The sequence below is a fragment of the Macrobrachium rosenbergii genome, chromosome 6 (assembly GCF_040412425.1).
Source record: "Macrobrachium rosenbergii isolate ZJJX-2024 chromosome 6, ASM4041242v1, whole genome shotgun sequence".
Classification (NCBI taxonomy): Eukaryota; Metazoa; Arthropoda; class Malacostraca; order Decapoda; family Palaemonidae; genus Macrobrachium; species Macrobrachium rosenbergii.
The window spans coordinates 37,019,788-37,036,511 of NC_089746.1; the positions used below are offsets into that span (position 1 = coordinate 37,019,788).

A 16,724-nucleotide genomic window follows, 5' to 3' on the forward strand; every position below is an offset into this window, starting at 1 on the left:
GAGTCAAGCAAGTATCCCCCGAACACTCGTAGCACAGTATATATATACACATATATATATAATTTTCCTTGCAACTTGACCCAGGAAGCAATTTCACAGGCACTAAATGAAACACTCATAATATAACCTGCCTAACATAAGAAGAATCCTTTTATCACCACCTCTAAAATCATAATGATAAACAAGGTACCCTTCAAGTATCTTATTACAAAAAGATAAATAACTAATACAGCAAGCAGAATATCAAAATCCTAAAAATCAGTATTATAAAACTTGTACTGAAAATATGACACCAACAACATTTATCCAAAGAAAATTAATAGCCCCAACAGAAAAAGCTGTCTCACGAAAGGCAATGCCATCTTTATGACATTCAAACAGTGCACAATAACAAAAACACAATTTCCATTCTTACTAGTGGTGAATAAACAGACATTACTAAGACTTCATGAAAAGCATGGAGAAATACAAGCAAAACATGAGAAACATTTTGCCCAATAAATCATATCTAAAACTTACAAAACTTAGCAAAATAAGACTTTAGCCTCTCACATTTTAACACATTTCCAAACTGTCAATTCCCTTTACTATATATATTTCTGAATAGCAAGAGGAGGACAGCACTTAGTATATTTTCAGACAACATCCAAAAACGTTCACCCAGAACTGGTGAGTTAGTTCACACTTGATACTCCCTTCTTAAAACAATACAAGTATAAAATAATTTGGCAGCTAAGTTCTACAACAACATATCCAATGAAATAACACAAAATGAAAAAAAAAAAAAAAAAAATTGGAGATGTTCACCTAAGAAGTTAAATTCATACTGTACCTTATCTGTCTTGATCTCTGTTTTTGTCTTTGGTTGGGGCTGTGAAGGTGATAACTTGGTTTTCTTGACTCCCACAGGAGAAGAAGGAGGTGGCGAGGCATTATTCACAACCCGTTTTGGACTAGTTAAGCCCAAGGAGGAAAAGACCTGGTAGAACTGTGACACATATGTCAAGACAGACAGTCGATCTGGTACATCACATTCCACCATGTCTTCTGCATCCAGGAGCGCAGGAATACCGAGCTGCTGCTCAGCTACGCGGAAGGCTAAGGCATTATTCTCAAGGATATTCTCAGGCTTCAGTGAAGAAAAATCACTGGAAGAGAAAATATTCAAGATGAGCTTTCAAGTCATGCAAAAACCTCAAACTATCTTATCCCCCATAAACTACAAATATACAGTACTATGACAGTTCTACTGGAGAATAACTCTTAAAAGTTTAGAGCAATTAGAACAAGACATACATGATATTTAGTTCAACTCTACAAATACTTTTCTGAACAACATATTTTTATAAATATTTTATTTTCGACTAAAAACAGATCAGACCGGAACGTTCAAGTTGGAGGTAGAATTATCTCGATACAGAGCATTCACGGATAAAATTTAAATGGAGTCTACAAACGTCAGTGAAGGATGCCTATGTGTTCTTTAGCCATGAACACATCATACACCAAGAAACCTCACTGTCATGTACCTATAGTCAATAAATATCAATAGAAGCCCAAAGATCTAAGGACGAAGATAGCTTCAAATGTAATAACCACTTTAAATTAGCGACATGGAAGACATCATTTCAGTTTCGCATTTAACACAAGAGATATAAAAGAGCACAGTTATTAGAGTAGTCATAATGCTCAAAAGTGGTGCCATATGATTCTTTTTGCATTACCCAAATTTCTCCGATACACCACAAAATGACAGCTGCTGAGTAGAGTTAAAACTTTTTTTTTATTTCTAATGCCATACATGCCGGCAAGTCTGATATCATTCGTAATCAGTGTAAACTGAATTAAATGTTTTTGTCACACTTAGCTCAAAGCACGGTGTGACAATGTTGCAGCAGTACTGTAAATTCCTCTACAACATTTATCAGTAGACATAAGAGGCTCAATGCTCAAGTTTTCAAAATATGAATATGGATTACAAATAGTTTTCTTTGAATTCTGAAGTTTAGGCTATGATCAAACTGCCTGCTAGTTGCAATAATGATTTATAGGCTTAAAAATAAAATATGGTTTTACTAAAGTATTTTTAGAGTGTCTGTTCTTAGAATATAAAGGATAATGATTCTTTAAATTGTATAGTTATCAGTATTAACATCTGCCTATGCAACACAGTTTTTAGTCTAAACTAAAAATGTTAGAAAAGCTCTACTGCTTGATTTTGGTGTGTAAATGATAAAGAAACTTGAAGAGCGAGAAATGTGTTGATGATTCCACAAACTTTCCCACCAGAAATTGTTACTATAGAAATGTGACTGTTAAGTGTAAAGGATATTTAAAAAGAAAACTAACACACCTGGGCCTAAGAACAAAATCTTGGTTGAGTCACACAGGCCATGCCATCCGTCGGCATCGGTGGGTGCGTTTTAGCTATGGTGATACTTTCGTATTTATTTTTTCTGCGTGTGGTTATAAAAATAATCATATAGGACTATTAAAAATGTTATGGTTGCAATTCAAGCAATATATTTTGGAAACTTTTCGATTTTTTTTATAACATTTGAACGTGGGTTTGATAAAGACTTTCAGTCGAACGCATCGGCGCATTATGAACGAAAGGTTTGGAAGTGTTTCTTCAATGCTTTTTTTGTTTCAAATTTGGCTATATGTAATATTTTTACACCAGTTTTGATCAATATATTTTTAAGTGTTTTCGCATTCAAAGAGATAAATACAGATCTTGTTAGTTGCCTGTAAGTGAACTTATGAACTAAATCCTATGCAGTCATATACTGTCACTTTTGAGCATGGTTAATTAGAGCCACAAAAATGAAAACTTCATAGAAGGCCGTACTTAACTATGCACATGGGATTTCCTGAATAATAAAGTTAAGACAACGAGACAAACTGCACCGTGAACATCATGATCAGAGTAACTTATCCAGTTTTAATCAAAACAAAGCCAATGTCCGCTCTAACAGGAAGTTCTTTCAGCTCTTTTTAAATTGATAAGCTCTCTGCTTACATTTACCTATCGTTCACTAAAATATGTGAATAAAATATACTTAATTCTTTGTTTATATGCAAATCATCTGCACTTCGTCTGTCGTGTACCGACCAATCAGGATACACATGAAAAGATGTCCAAAGATCCAAAGAGGAAGATAGCTTCAAATTAAATGACCACCGACATTTAGCGACATGGATGATATATAATTACAATTGTACGTTTAAAATAAAGGTATAAAAGAGCACAGTTAACAAAGTTACAGTAGGCATGCTCAAAAGTGACGCCAAATCATTCTTTTTGTGTTGTCCAAAATCTCAAACAAAACAAAATGCCGTACAGTAAATTTGCTTAGTGGTGCTAAACTTTATGTTTTTTTATCATTTTCAATGTCATGCATGTCGATAAGTTTGTGAATTCACAACTGACATTATTTTCCTGTGGGTTTATAAATCTCTCTTACGAATTGATATAATTTGTAATCACTGTGAAATTATTTATTTTAACATTGCTTGGTTCTAAGCACGGTGTGATAATGTTGGCAGTGCTGTCAATCGTGAATATCATGACCTGAGTCACCTATCTAGCTTTACTCAAATGACAGTAAAGCCATATATCCCTTCCTACGTGTTATCATTAAAACTTCTTTCAAAGAGTTAGTCTTACATTGATAAGCTCTGCTTATATTACCTAACGTTCTTTAAAAAAAATTGTAAATAAAATATATTCCACTTTTTCAGTTTATATGCAAATCATCAGCACTGGGAGAGTCAAGCAGTGTTTTAAATAAAGGTCAGAAAACCCAATGGCTCTTCGACAGTCACTTTAAATTTTCTTAAAGCAAACTGTTCCCCTACCAGAAATACAATAAAATATATTGGCTTCACATGGCACTGGCTTTTTTTTTTTTTTTTTGTTACAGCGTCAAATTACCGTCGAGTAAGTATTGTGCCAGCATCTAGAAAGCTACAGTATCTTTAAATTCTGAACCCTGGAACAAGAACAATTGGCATAATCCAAAATAAAATTATTCAAAATCTGAAAGTGTGACTTCATATCTGACACACACACACTTACATGAGATCAGGCCTGTAACGATGAATGAGCGCACAGAAGGCAAGACCATTTCGCCAGGCAGTGGTCATATTGGAGATACTGACCCCGGCATAGCCGTCGGTGGCCCTTTTGGCCCACAGCTCCAGGGCCTTGGTGCCTCGCCTTTCTACACTCATGATGTCTGCAATAAAGATACAAACGACTTAGTATGGGCTATGATACAAGTTAGGGGAGGGGGGTTTTACACGTGTTCATCTATAATATATATATACTGTATGTATGTATATATATATATATATATATATATATATATATATATATATATATATATATATATATATATATACATATATATATATATATATATATATATATATATATATATATATATATATATATATATATATATCATATATATATATGTGTGTGTGTGTGTGTGTGTGTATCTGTCATTCCTTATTTGTTAGATTTCATCCTAGTTAAGGCTTCTTAAGCCTTCTTACTCAACAGTTTCCTCAATTTGTGATTACGAAATAAAATGTGTGCCCATCAGGTAAAAAAAAAAAAAGGACATATGACTTACAAATGGCCACATCATAATCTGAAAATTTCTTCCATTAACACTGTACAACAGACTAAGCAAATATTATACACGTGCAATCAAGACTTAAAACCGTATTTATATAAAAAAAAAAATAACCAAAATAACCACTTAACACTAACCATTGCATATGACTTCCATTTATAACAAATATCTCTAAAAACTTACAAAGATTAAATGGCATCCTCATCAAAGCACAAATATTTCCACTAAACAGCGAGGATCTACCCCTAACAGAGGTCTCCAGTTAGTTGTTCTCTAAAGGTCACGTGCCAGGCCTTTTTAGCGTCCATCGTTCATCGATTCATCCTAGGTTTCAAGTATTAAACAATTTTAAAGCTTAACAGTCCTACACTTATAGATATTTTAAATAGCAGTAACAGCGTATTTTCTCTGCATTCTGCAGTTCCCACCTTATACTCTCAAGTTCCGAAATCTGATACCTGTATATTATGAACAGCAGGAAAGCAGACATTTCTGAGGAAAGAGGAAATTTACTTTTCGTTGATTACCAACATTCCCATTAGGCAGCTTGTTCTATTTACTAATCCTAAACACGTAAAATATAATCGCAAATACTAGCCTGTACATAGCCTATAATAATATCATTATTTATCATTACGGTTGTAAATGAGTAAACCGAGACCACTTTAAGTAACACATGGGGCGACATGGTTTAAGAAGTTGAACAGCTAGAGACCAAAGGGAACAGTTAAAAATTAACAGGCAGAAAGCAATGCAGCTACGGCAGAACGTACCCAGCAAACAAGCTTCACAGTGTCATCGGACACTCATGGAAATCATTCATTAAAATCACAGAGATGCTCTCGCCGACGCATTTAAAATCTTCAGTAAAGCGGCAACAGAGACTAAAGTAAAATGTTAACGTTTACAGCTAAAAGAAATGCTCTGAAATTCGCTCGTGCTCTGTTACACACACACACACACACACACTTTAATTTGTCTATATTATTTAACAACTTGCCAACCGATGTATGAAACACGAGCACAGAGACAGTTCCTAGTAGACAGCATACAACCATCCTTGGGTTTATCCACGCTTCTTCTTATTTCCAGGAAAGTTGAAGTTTGAGTCAGTTTGAAGAATTTCCGGTTTAGACAAGAGTTTCCCCAGTCCAGATTCATCGTAGTGAATCTCTGTAATTATTTAAAGCATCTCCATGACGTGTATTTTGGTGGATCGTAAATTCGCTTCACCCATTTTCATGCAAGAGACAATGAAATATCGCTGTCAGTCTGCATTAACTGACAGCGATAATTCAACGTCTGATTCGTGGAAATATTCCCTATAAGGGTAGAGTGAATATAAAATATATAAATGAAAATGGCGCAATATGACAGAAAGCAGTAATAGCGTCAATATGCAAAAAATTAACATGCCAAGTCATAAACAAGTTTTCCACTGCAAAGTACAGTAACTGTTATAAAAGCTGATCATGAATCTATCTCAGTCATCAATCAACGTTAAAATACTTGGTTCATTATGCTTGAAGTTTTCACATTAATCATCTGCTTTGGTAAAAAACGAAAGCGACTCTTGAAAGGATAATTATTTTTGGCAGCAATTCTATAACAAGCGTCTCTTCCTTTGCGTGACAGATCTCACAAGTAGTACATGTGCACTGTCCAGCAACTAAGAAACAATTTCCGTGGCCGCTGTCACAGTAAATATAACGCAATAAGCACGAAAGAATGCAAGACCTGGATTACTTTGTAAGCTAACGGTCCCGATAGTGTTGTATAATATGACCTACAAAGTTTAAGTATAGCATTAGTCAAGCAGGCCAAAAATTACAGTACAGATTTTACTTGATTTGATTTTTAAAAATTTGGTCAAACGACCTGGCACTGTATCTGTTTGGTTATTCAGTACAGTGATGAAAATTATTAAAAGCTTAACCTGTGGTAAATCAACAGACAAAAATAGTAAAATGTTACAAAATATTTTAACAGCTATTCAAAAGTCCAGGGTAATATCAACATCATCATTTAAAACCTCTTCTATTGAGCATGAAATTGTTGTTACCTTCCCTCTACATATTTGGGACCGTCAACCAAGTATGTGCTCCACAGTAAGGAGAGCATCACAAATATCACACATAGGTGACCCATGCCTGGCTTGGACAATGCTTTTAACTTGAAGCGAATTTCAATAACCTTCTTAAAGTAAAACTTAAACCTCCAGGATGAACTTGTGGGTTAAATGAGTACCGCCTAATCTCAGCCTAGTCTCAGGCCCCCGATTTTTCCGGGATGATGATGACCAAATAAATGGACGGATTTTCTGATATTTAAGTTCTTTAAGCGAAGAAGAATTCCATTTATTTTGCCAATTTTGTTCAATATATGACCGAATAGGCCACTTCATGTCAGTATAAGGAACTGAAGGATAATCAATACTACCATCCAATTTTGTTGCACATTTGGCTTCCGCATCTGCTTGCTTGTTACCTCTGATACCAACATAGGCCGGCACCCAACGAATCTGGACTGATATGTAACTGGAGGCAAGCCAACAGAGAAATCCTTGAATTCTATAAATTGTTGGAGCAGAAGGGCTAAATTCCCTAATGGCTTTAAGGGCATTAAAGGAATCCGAATAAATAGTGAGAGCGTCTTCTCTTCTCTCCTCTCTCTCTCTCTCTCTCGTTAACCAAGTCACCCCACATCCATAAAAACACTCTTTTATCTTGTTTCTCGGCCACTTAAAAAACATGATGGCGAAGTTGAAATCACAAAACCAATCATAAACAAATTATCTGGTGAGCAAAATATTATGACTGGTTACTTGCGGTAATCATTTTAGGTATTAATGATCAGTACTACTGTACCAAATATAAACAAAAGAATGAGAGCTGTATGGAATTCTGACGTTTTTATTTACATGAACAAAAGAAAGAGATATGTATGGAATTCTGACATTTTTCATTACATGAAGCCTCAGAGGAAAAGTGGATAAGTAAAAAAAAAAAGATTATCCTTTAAACGTTTTTATACTGTTGATAAAACTTAAGGGTCATATCCACTCTCCGACTCGAAAAGTTCTCCGCAAGGAAGTAAAGCAGAAAGTGATAAAAGTTTTCCTCTTAATGAGTCATTTTCATTTCCTCTTGATTACGACGAAGCACACCATTACTACAACACAAAATTGGTTTCTCGTTGCGTAAAGGTTCCTAAAATGTACAAAACTTACAAAAGACAATTGGGGAATTTTCAAGTGCTAAAAATTGCAATACTAAAATCTGCAGCACTTTCTAAATGGAAGAAAATAAAAGCTACGCTACAGTACACGTGCTCAACCTAGGAAAAAAGTGGCAATTGCTCGAGAATAGAGGCAGAGGTTTCTCTCTCTCTCTCTCTCTATAATAGCATCGTGGGAGGGGAAATAAGACGGAAAGAATCAAACAGGGAATGAAGGTGAAATGAAAAAGATGAAAAGATTATAGGTTACTTCAATTCTACAAAATAGGGAAATATGACATCAAGTAATGTGGGAAACTTAACAACCGAATTTGAAATGCAGTCTTCTTCCACACACACACACACACAATGCATCCAAGTAACAGTTACTGGCTGTATAACAGCGCCCGTTACAGAAAACCAATTTTATTAGCGAATCACTACGAAGAACACTAGTCTATACCTTCATGATCAAAGGTGATTGGACAACACTTCTTGCTCCGTATCTACGAGATCGGCTGCTACAATAATCCTGGTTACAACAAAAATGACCCAAGAAAACATTACCGTACTTTCGCAAAACGTGACGATGGGGAAAAAATGAGCATGCCTTGGCAATAATGCATTGTATATATGTGGATATACGAACTCTCATTAACTGATAAATCTGACTGTCACTGTTTCTTTCAAAATGAGAATATCGAATGCTAATGTGAGTAAATAAACAGAAAACTACAAATTCTTCTCTTTAACAACTTACAAAAAGATGACTCTAAAAAGTCAAAAACTGAATTCCTATGCATGAAGCGTGAAGTTGATACAGAATACCCGGTAACTAACTCAGCTACAGTACTGCACAGCAAACCGGATAATAATCTATGTGTAGGCTACTTGAGAATCATCTGCACATATAACAAAGGGTAATTGAACATTCTCTTCATTATTTTTTTTTTCTATAACCTTCCGGTTTTTAGACCGGGAGTTGAAATATTTGCTTCAAGTACAGTTAAGTAGCATATTATTTGCTCCCTCTACACCTGTACCATTAAAGGACTTCATATGAGTCGTTCAGGACAAAAAAGTATATACATATATATATATATATATATATATATATATATAAGCACCGTGTATATATACACATATATATATATGTGTACACACACACACATATAGCCTGGAAACGACAAAACAAAACCTAAAGTGTGGATTTTCGAACTTTGGTTATGTAGCTCCTTTTTTGGTGTTGCTGAGAACGTTTCAACCCAAAAGTTTTTCGCCGAGTACCTTTTTATCACACTTTCCTCAGAACTTATGGATGCAGTCACAAGAAAAAACCACAACATGGAGCAATTTACAGACCTGTGCTTAACTGAACATTTCTTTGTCGCGGATGCTGCGCTGTTGACATAACGTAGCTGAAAGACAACTTAACGCATTAAGTAATCAGCACCATTAAAGAACACTTTTCCACGTCTATCATCGTTGATTGAATAACTAGTTCACACTAACGTTCTATATACTTTTAAGTCATGAAAGTAATTGAACATTCGAATTGGTAAAAAGAGCGAACAGAAACACAAAAGGTTTAACGCAAAAGAAATTAGGGCACCATGATTTTTTTTTATTTAGTAATCTAAAGATACTAGTCACTAATCCAAAATACTAAGCACACTAGTACACCACAAACACTCGCCAAGCTATGTATATGATTCTGACAGGTTACATTAACTGCCAACACCCACCTTTCCTTCAAACACAACTTTTACAAAACCTAAACGATACTCTCAGCAGCCACTTCCAAAGACAAGTGCTAGGTTTCATTCGCCAAATATAGTATGGATATTAATTAACATAAGTTAGTAAATTACATTATTCCATCTCTTTACACCTGAAGCCTGAACTCGATCCCAGTCTAAGCTTCGCGATTATAATCTGTAACATTATTAAAGGCAAGTGAACAAGGTCCTCCCAAATGCAAAGCCAACAGAGCGTGCCTTTTTATTAATGCCGAACCTCAAAGTACTGGGCCTTTTTCCCGGCTCCATCTGAGGGTCCTACTTTTATGATAAGTAATGCAAACTATGATCACCTTAAAATCTGTACATGTCATTAGCTAAGCTTTAAATGCTGAATACAGCAAATACCAATTTGCTCGATCTTAAATGGCAACCCTTGTGTTACGTACCAAACTGAGATGAATATTGTATAGGTTAAAGGGTGGGGGAAGTGGATTGTCACAAAGGAAACAGTGCTCACGAACGAAGGCGTTATTGCATTAAGGTGTCTGCAGGTAAACCACAAAATTGTACAGCTCACGTTGTGAACATTGTGGCCATTCAGTTAAAAACTAATGACATGAAGTCGAAAACAAATCGGATGAGTAGAATAGCCATATATGAGTCCTGTAACTAGGTCTGAAATGGCCACAACGATCTACACAACTAGGAGTTCTGAAAAATACTTAACATTTACGTAATGCTTAAAAATTCTTGCGGAAACACGATGCATGTTTGTAAAAGGGAAGACTTGCAAAATAGTGGCGAACTGCTAATTATAATAAAATTAACATACGGTCTTATCCTTACAAATTAATTGCTTAATCGATTTTTAAATGATACACCGAAAAGAATAAATTCCGGGAAGCCATGATCAGTTTAAGGATTTTAGAGAAGGACAATTAAAAGCAGCTCATAAATTGAATATGTGCACCTTGTTACAAGGTGCACATATTCAATTTAGTGTGAACTTGAAAATGTAGAATAAACTACGAAAGTACTTATTCAAAGTCCCAGTTTTCACTCACCACCTAACGTGGATTTAGTGATATTCTCAAGCACGCGTTCCTTCGTGCTGCATTGGATGTATGTATGTATGTATATATAAGAAAACAGAAATAAGTATGGCAAATCACCAATCATTTGTGCGTTGAGTCACCTGTAACTCCGAATTAACATATCAGAGCCTTGTGATGACTGTGTTTAGCATCATCAAATCACTTTTAGAAAAGACGGTATGGAAAACCATTCAGAACTCGCCTGTCCTTAATCTAATACCTAGTTTCTCAATCCTATTCGTATCAATAGCCTATAGAGCAGCAAACTGTATATAAATAATTCAAACCTTTGATTCTGGAGTAAAGAAATCCAAAGTGATGGACAGATGTGTGGGATCAACTGAAGACTCCTCCCCTTCAAGTGGCCACCTACATCCTAAACCCTTAACTATATGTTATTGACATTCTTTTCCCCTTAAAGTTCGTTACAAAACACCTGCCTCCAAGACAGAACATCCAAGGTCTAAGAATCTTAACCTCTTAATCCAAGGTACTGAGTGAAATCTGGCCGGGGCCCAACAGCCCCCCCTGAATCTTAACTTTTAGCATAAAGGGATGTATCATAACCTTAACTTAATCTTGCATAGTTAACAACATCCCCACCTTACGACGACGGAGCCTACCTGATCAGATATAACCTAACCTACTCTTCCCTATCACTACTTGACATCACCTCCCCCATAACTTATAGCTAGTGAAAATCCGCCCGCCCCCGCCGCTTCCGTATAACTTTTAGCAGTTAGACACCCTCCCTTTTAAATAGGTTGACGTATCTGAACAGTTGGTCTTATGGAGCTTTCGCACTTTGCAAATAGTTCTTCAGATATCTTCAAAACACTTTTTCGGAGCAAATTATGTTATCTCCCAGTTTTATCATGTTGTCTAGTATCCTAAACTAAGGATATCGTTCTTCCAAAACCATTAGCTGAATAGTTAAAAAAAAAAAGCCGTTGAAAACAAAAAACTTATGACAAGAATACAATCATATAACCACACAACTCGTACACGAGAGGAGCCTTAAGCCTTGGGAGGGCTGGCAAGCAACTTCAGCCGCGGACAGGCATGGGGAAAGCAATGGCTTGGGAACACAGAGGGGAAAATCCTCACGCCACACGTAAACCACACGCAATTTTGCTGCACTTCCGGAATGCTTCCGAAGTGGAAAGCGGGACTCTTCGTGGGCTCGTTACCACAACCAACACAAAAGAGTTCTGAGGACGACAAAAAATTTGGGCAGGCAATATGCAGATCTTTTGAGCATGGCGTTTTCTAAATGTAAGTAACTGTACTGTACAAAAATATCCTCTTCACAAATTCAACTTTCCCAGCCCATGATATTTTAGAAGTTTCGTTCCAACTTGAATCAGATTATGAAGTTTCTTAATCATGTATGGAACTTCATTAATTCAAATTGGGTGCAAATGTTTTATCGTTGAGCACGCTTACACGATTCTAATTTGCATGGTTTACTTTACTGGCTTCACCGTATTTTTCTTTCCACTTATTCTTCTTTGACAGTTCTCTTTATAACTTCTTTACTTCACTGTTACTTTTTCTGACCCCCTTAGGCTTGTAGCATTCTTTTCCAAATAGGGTGCCGGCTTGGTTAATTATTAATACTTACAATTCTCTATGCTTGTATTTACAATTCTAAATACGTGGGTACGCAGCAAAAGGAGCAGGCTGAATGAAATACTTGAATTAAATGACACCGAATTACAACTTAAACAAAACATCTAAATCGAACATCTTTTTTTCAAGTCCACTGAGACTTATCAACAGCTGCTGAATTCCTCCGTTTTATCTGACCTACATGTGACTAATGAAAGCTAACCTCCCAAAAGCAGTGGGGCACTTTACGACACTAAGCAAGCTCAGTGCTTCCAACATTGCACATCGGGAGTGGAGTGCTGGATCTATCAATCTGATAGTCAAGAGTAATGGGATGGGGTTATCTAAACATTATGAGGCTAGCTATCACGATACGACTGTGAGTTGCTATCCAGGGATTAAGGGAGTTAAAATTATAAGCTAGTTTATTTCTCATGATCGAATGACCATGTCCTCTAAATGTCGTTTACAAAATGACAAGAATGCTATGCCATTCTATAGCAATAATATTTTTCTTTTATATGGAAACCTTATACCACATACACAGGGGCGCAAAACACTTACGCAGGCACAGCACAAACACGCGCATGCGTTTTACATTTTGTCTTAGGAACAAAGGAAGGGAGATATTGCGGAGGTTTCCAAATGTTTACCGTTCGGGAGGTTGGTGTTGTTATAGCAGAAAGGCGCTGTTTACACAGTCGTCCTCCCCTCCTACCGCTCCTGAAGTTCCTCCAAATCAACCCACCACAATTACAGAATTCGGATTCTAGGTATGAGGCTTAACTTGAAAGAAAGACCACTTTAATGAGCTTACTATCATATTATGCTTGGCATTCGGGGCACAAAGAATGCATAATTCAAAAGATTTTTAACCTCTTCACTGGCTATTAATTGGAGTACAGTTCCAATGAATCCAGCTCCTCCTTTCTCTCTCTCTAGAGAGACTGAATTAATCTTATTAGCATCTGCATAATATACCAGGACTTTCAAGATTATATAGCTTGGTGGGAAATTCAGAAATACACAAACATTACCTTACTGGTTTTGTTTTATTATGGTGGCAAAATTCTAAATAGTGATACCTACCATAAAATCCGTATAGGAAGAGAAGATAAATGTCGTAAATGAAAGCAAAATGTAATAAAACATTTACTAAAAATTTATGTCGGCAAATACGTCAAGTGCCTGAAAAAAGCAAACGCAAGCGCCATTAAATAATATGGTTGTTAACGGCCATGTTATGAATCACCAAAAATAAATTGTAAAGACATCGACCGCACTCGGATGGTTCGTTCAAGTTCCAACTAACGTCGAAGCTATTCTCGACCGTTACAGTAGTGTGAGCTTGGGTTCGTCACATGCGCAAACGCATTTATTTACTCCTTGATGAACTCCAGGATGGCTACTGAATGGTTCTTTTAACAAGACCCCCATCTGGTTATTTCAAACGTGTGAGCTGACGAGTTCAAAGAAGTCAGTCACACTGGAATTCGTGAATGAAGCAGCAACTGTTTGTTTTTTGTTTTTTGTTTTTTTCTGGGAGACAACACTCACGCTTGGGAGAAATGGTTCGTGGTAACATTCAGCCATTCTCAATTGTCTTTTCATGCGCGTTCGTTTACGACATGAGTGGCTGTTCACAAAAAATTATCTAAAAACTGAGCATAATGTCTACATGGTCTACAGTGAAAGCACTTGGGGATGGGGAAGGGGGACGTCGGAATATGGCTCATTCTTGTTTTCATGGCTCGACCGAACTTGTCATTCAAACTCACGCACTACATGCTTGCGCGTTAGTCTCTCTCTCTCTATCTCTCTCTTTCATGCACTAAGACTCTCTCTCTCTCTCTCTCTCTCTCTCTCTCTCTCTCTCTCTCTCTCTCTCTTTCTCATGCACTAAGACTATATAATTTTGGAAACTTACCGAGTAAATTCTGCGATGCCCTTCGTGGAACTTACAAGTCCAAATACCAAAGTAGCAAAAATATCGTTAGCACAGACACAGAGTATGTATGGGAGTACGTTAACAGTTTTCGCGCTGAGAGTAAACGTTCTTAGTAGAAACTGGTCCCAACAAAAACAAGCAACTGAGACGATAAAAAAACGTCAGGTGCTTCACAACCTCTCATCAGACACGCATTGACTGTTGCTGCTCCCCCGAAAGCCCAACGACCATAATACTCCTTACCGTCACGGCAAGCTCTACCCCTACCCCCTCTCCCCAATCCTCAGCTCCTAAGGAGTTTAGGGGTTGGGGGAGGGGGGGATTCCGGCCCAACTTCCATCCTCCACATACTTCGTTACAATTTCCACTCCCACCTCCTTTACGCTTATCATTATACTGGTTCCATTTAAATCGACCTCACGCTCACTGTCGTCCCTTTCCCGCTCCTACCATGAAGTCTGTAACCGCCACTCAACGAAACCATTGCCACTTTACTTCCCTCCAGTTCCAAATTTTACAAAAGATCCTACATGATACTGCAGAGAAATGCATAGCAGATATATAATATGTATCTCTAAACTTAGTTAAATCTAAGCCCACAGATCAGCAAAACGTTTCACGATTGTACAATTTCGGTCGATTACCATGCAGTAGAGGTCTAGGGGCCAAAGACCAAGGAATATCCGAAATGCCATTTACCAAAGGGTAATTACATCTAGCCTCCAGCAAATAAATCATGACATTCTGCCAACCTCTGACAAGGTTTTAAACATCCATGAATCGTATTAAAGTAACCTCTGGCCGCGGTCTAGGTGTACCTAAGAGTAACCACGAATTGTATTAACGTAAGAATACTGCTCTTGAACCGTGTCAATACAGGCACAAAGACACGCCACCGCATTCTACTCTATAATTCAGAAGCTGGATGACTTGGCTAGGTAACCGTCTTCCTCTTTCCTGTCATGGCTAATGTAAGCAAACCTAAGGTCAGAGTCACTTATCTTATGAAGAGAGTATAACAAATACAAACCCAAACCATGACCTTACCGTTCAAAATCAAAACGGCAGACGAACTTTAAAATGACCACTAATGCAAATTAAGCCATACATACTGACATCATTTCAGTAGAAAGACAAATATATAATGTCAAACCATACTAGACATTTAACATAAAACACCGTGTAGCAAATAAAAGTACACTAGATTGAATGTGCATATCTGGGTGATTTTCAAATAGATAAAAAATAGGCTCTGTTTGTCTATTTGTAGCCCTTGTCGGTTAAACGTTACAACTTCAGGCGGATTTAATTTACTAGCCAATTGCGTCTGAGGTTATGGAGGCTTTACTTATTGTATAACATTTAAAAAATACAAAGATTAAAATTCTATATCTATGCAATACTCAGAAGCCTAAATGACTTTTATCGAATCACCTGTCCAGTGAAAATCTCTCTGCATATAAATAGTTCCTTTTACTTTACTAACCATTAATCTAATGAGTTCATGTTACTACTGCTCAAGTAGGTGGGCATCCAACTTAACTTCTTGGTAGTACTTATAATTTCCGTGAAAGAACCTGAGGCATGAAATCATCGGAAGTAAAGAGAATCATTATACAAGGCAACCACAAATTCTATCACTCAAATTGTGAAAAAAATTAAATAAATAAAAGAGGAATATCGTTGACAATCCTTGCATCAGATTTTAATGGTTTCAAGAACCTTAAACTTTGCAGTCATCTGGAATTTAGAGAAAACAACTATTCTGGGAGCACTGCCAACGTAATACATGTCCCCTACCTACACCCGACAGCTCTTCTGTAAGAGCATTCATGGTATTGTATGCTGAACACCACCAATAAGGTCCTTGCATAGGAATATAACTTCAGAGATTTACTAAAAACTAATGCCCCCAATGGTAGCTATTTTAGTATCCACATAAGTAACTAACTTTGATAACATCTAGAAGGGTTTTATTGGTGAAAAGTGTGCATGTCAAAATGAAAACTAGGCGCTCTCATACAATTCGAAAGTTATGTTCATCTTAAAGTTGAGCACAAAATCTGCGGAACAGGGAACCATAACGTCACCTTTGGGCATAGTCTTTACAAAATTAAACTGTGACAGACAAACTAACAGGACATACAGACGACCTCCCATCCTAAATAAGGCATGGTGACCTACTTTGTACCGAGTTTCACTGAAATACTTTCAACCGTGTAGGAGGAGTTGCGATGAAAAGTTCAGCGTAACGCACTGTCGAACAGGCTGACGACAATCTATCTTCAAGAACAACTGTGAATGATGGTCTACCTTTGTGTATCAAGCTTGAGTAAAATCCTTCACCATGTTGGAGGAGCTCCCATGCAAGTTAAGCGTGACAGACACTGATAGAAAGGCAGTTGGATCTCCATTCATACACAGCCATGCATAATTGTCTACTTGTATAGCAGCTTTGACAGATATC

At 36.9% G+C, this 16,724-nt stretch overlaps 1 protein-coding gene across 1 annotated transcript in view; it reads right to left on the minus strand.

Annotated features, from left to right (window-relative positions):
- The window catches only part of MICAL-like (protein), a 95,369-nt gene that overhangs the window by 37,807 nt on the left and 40,838 nt on the right, over positions 1–16,724 (minus strand). Inside the window, exons 2-3 of the mRNA XM_067106151.1 lie at positions 4,082–4,241; positions 833–1,148 (exon numbers count right to left, since the gene is read on the minus strand). Coding sequence (XP_066962252.1) covers positions 833–1,148; positions 4,082–4,241 — 476 coding nt within the window. The remainder of the gene's footprint in view (positions 1–832; positions 1,149–4,081; positions 4,242–16,724) is intronic.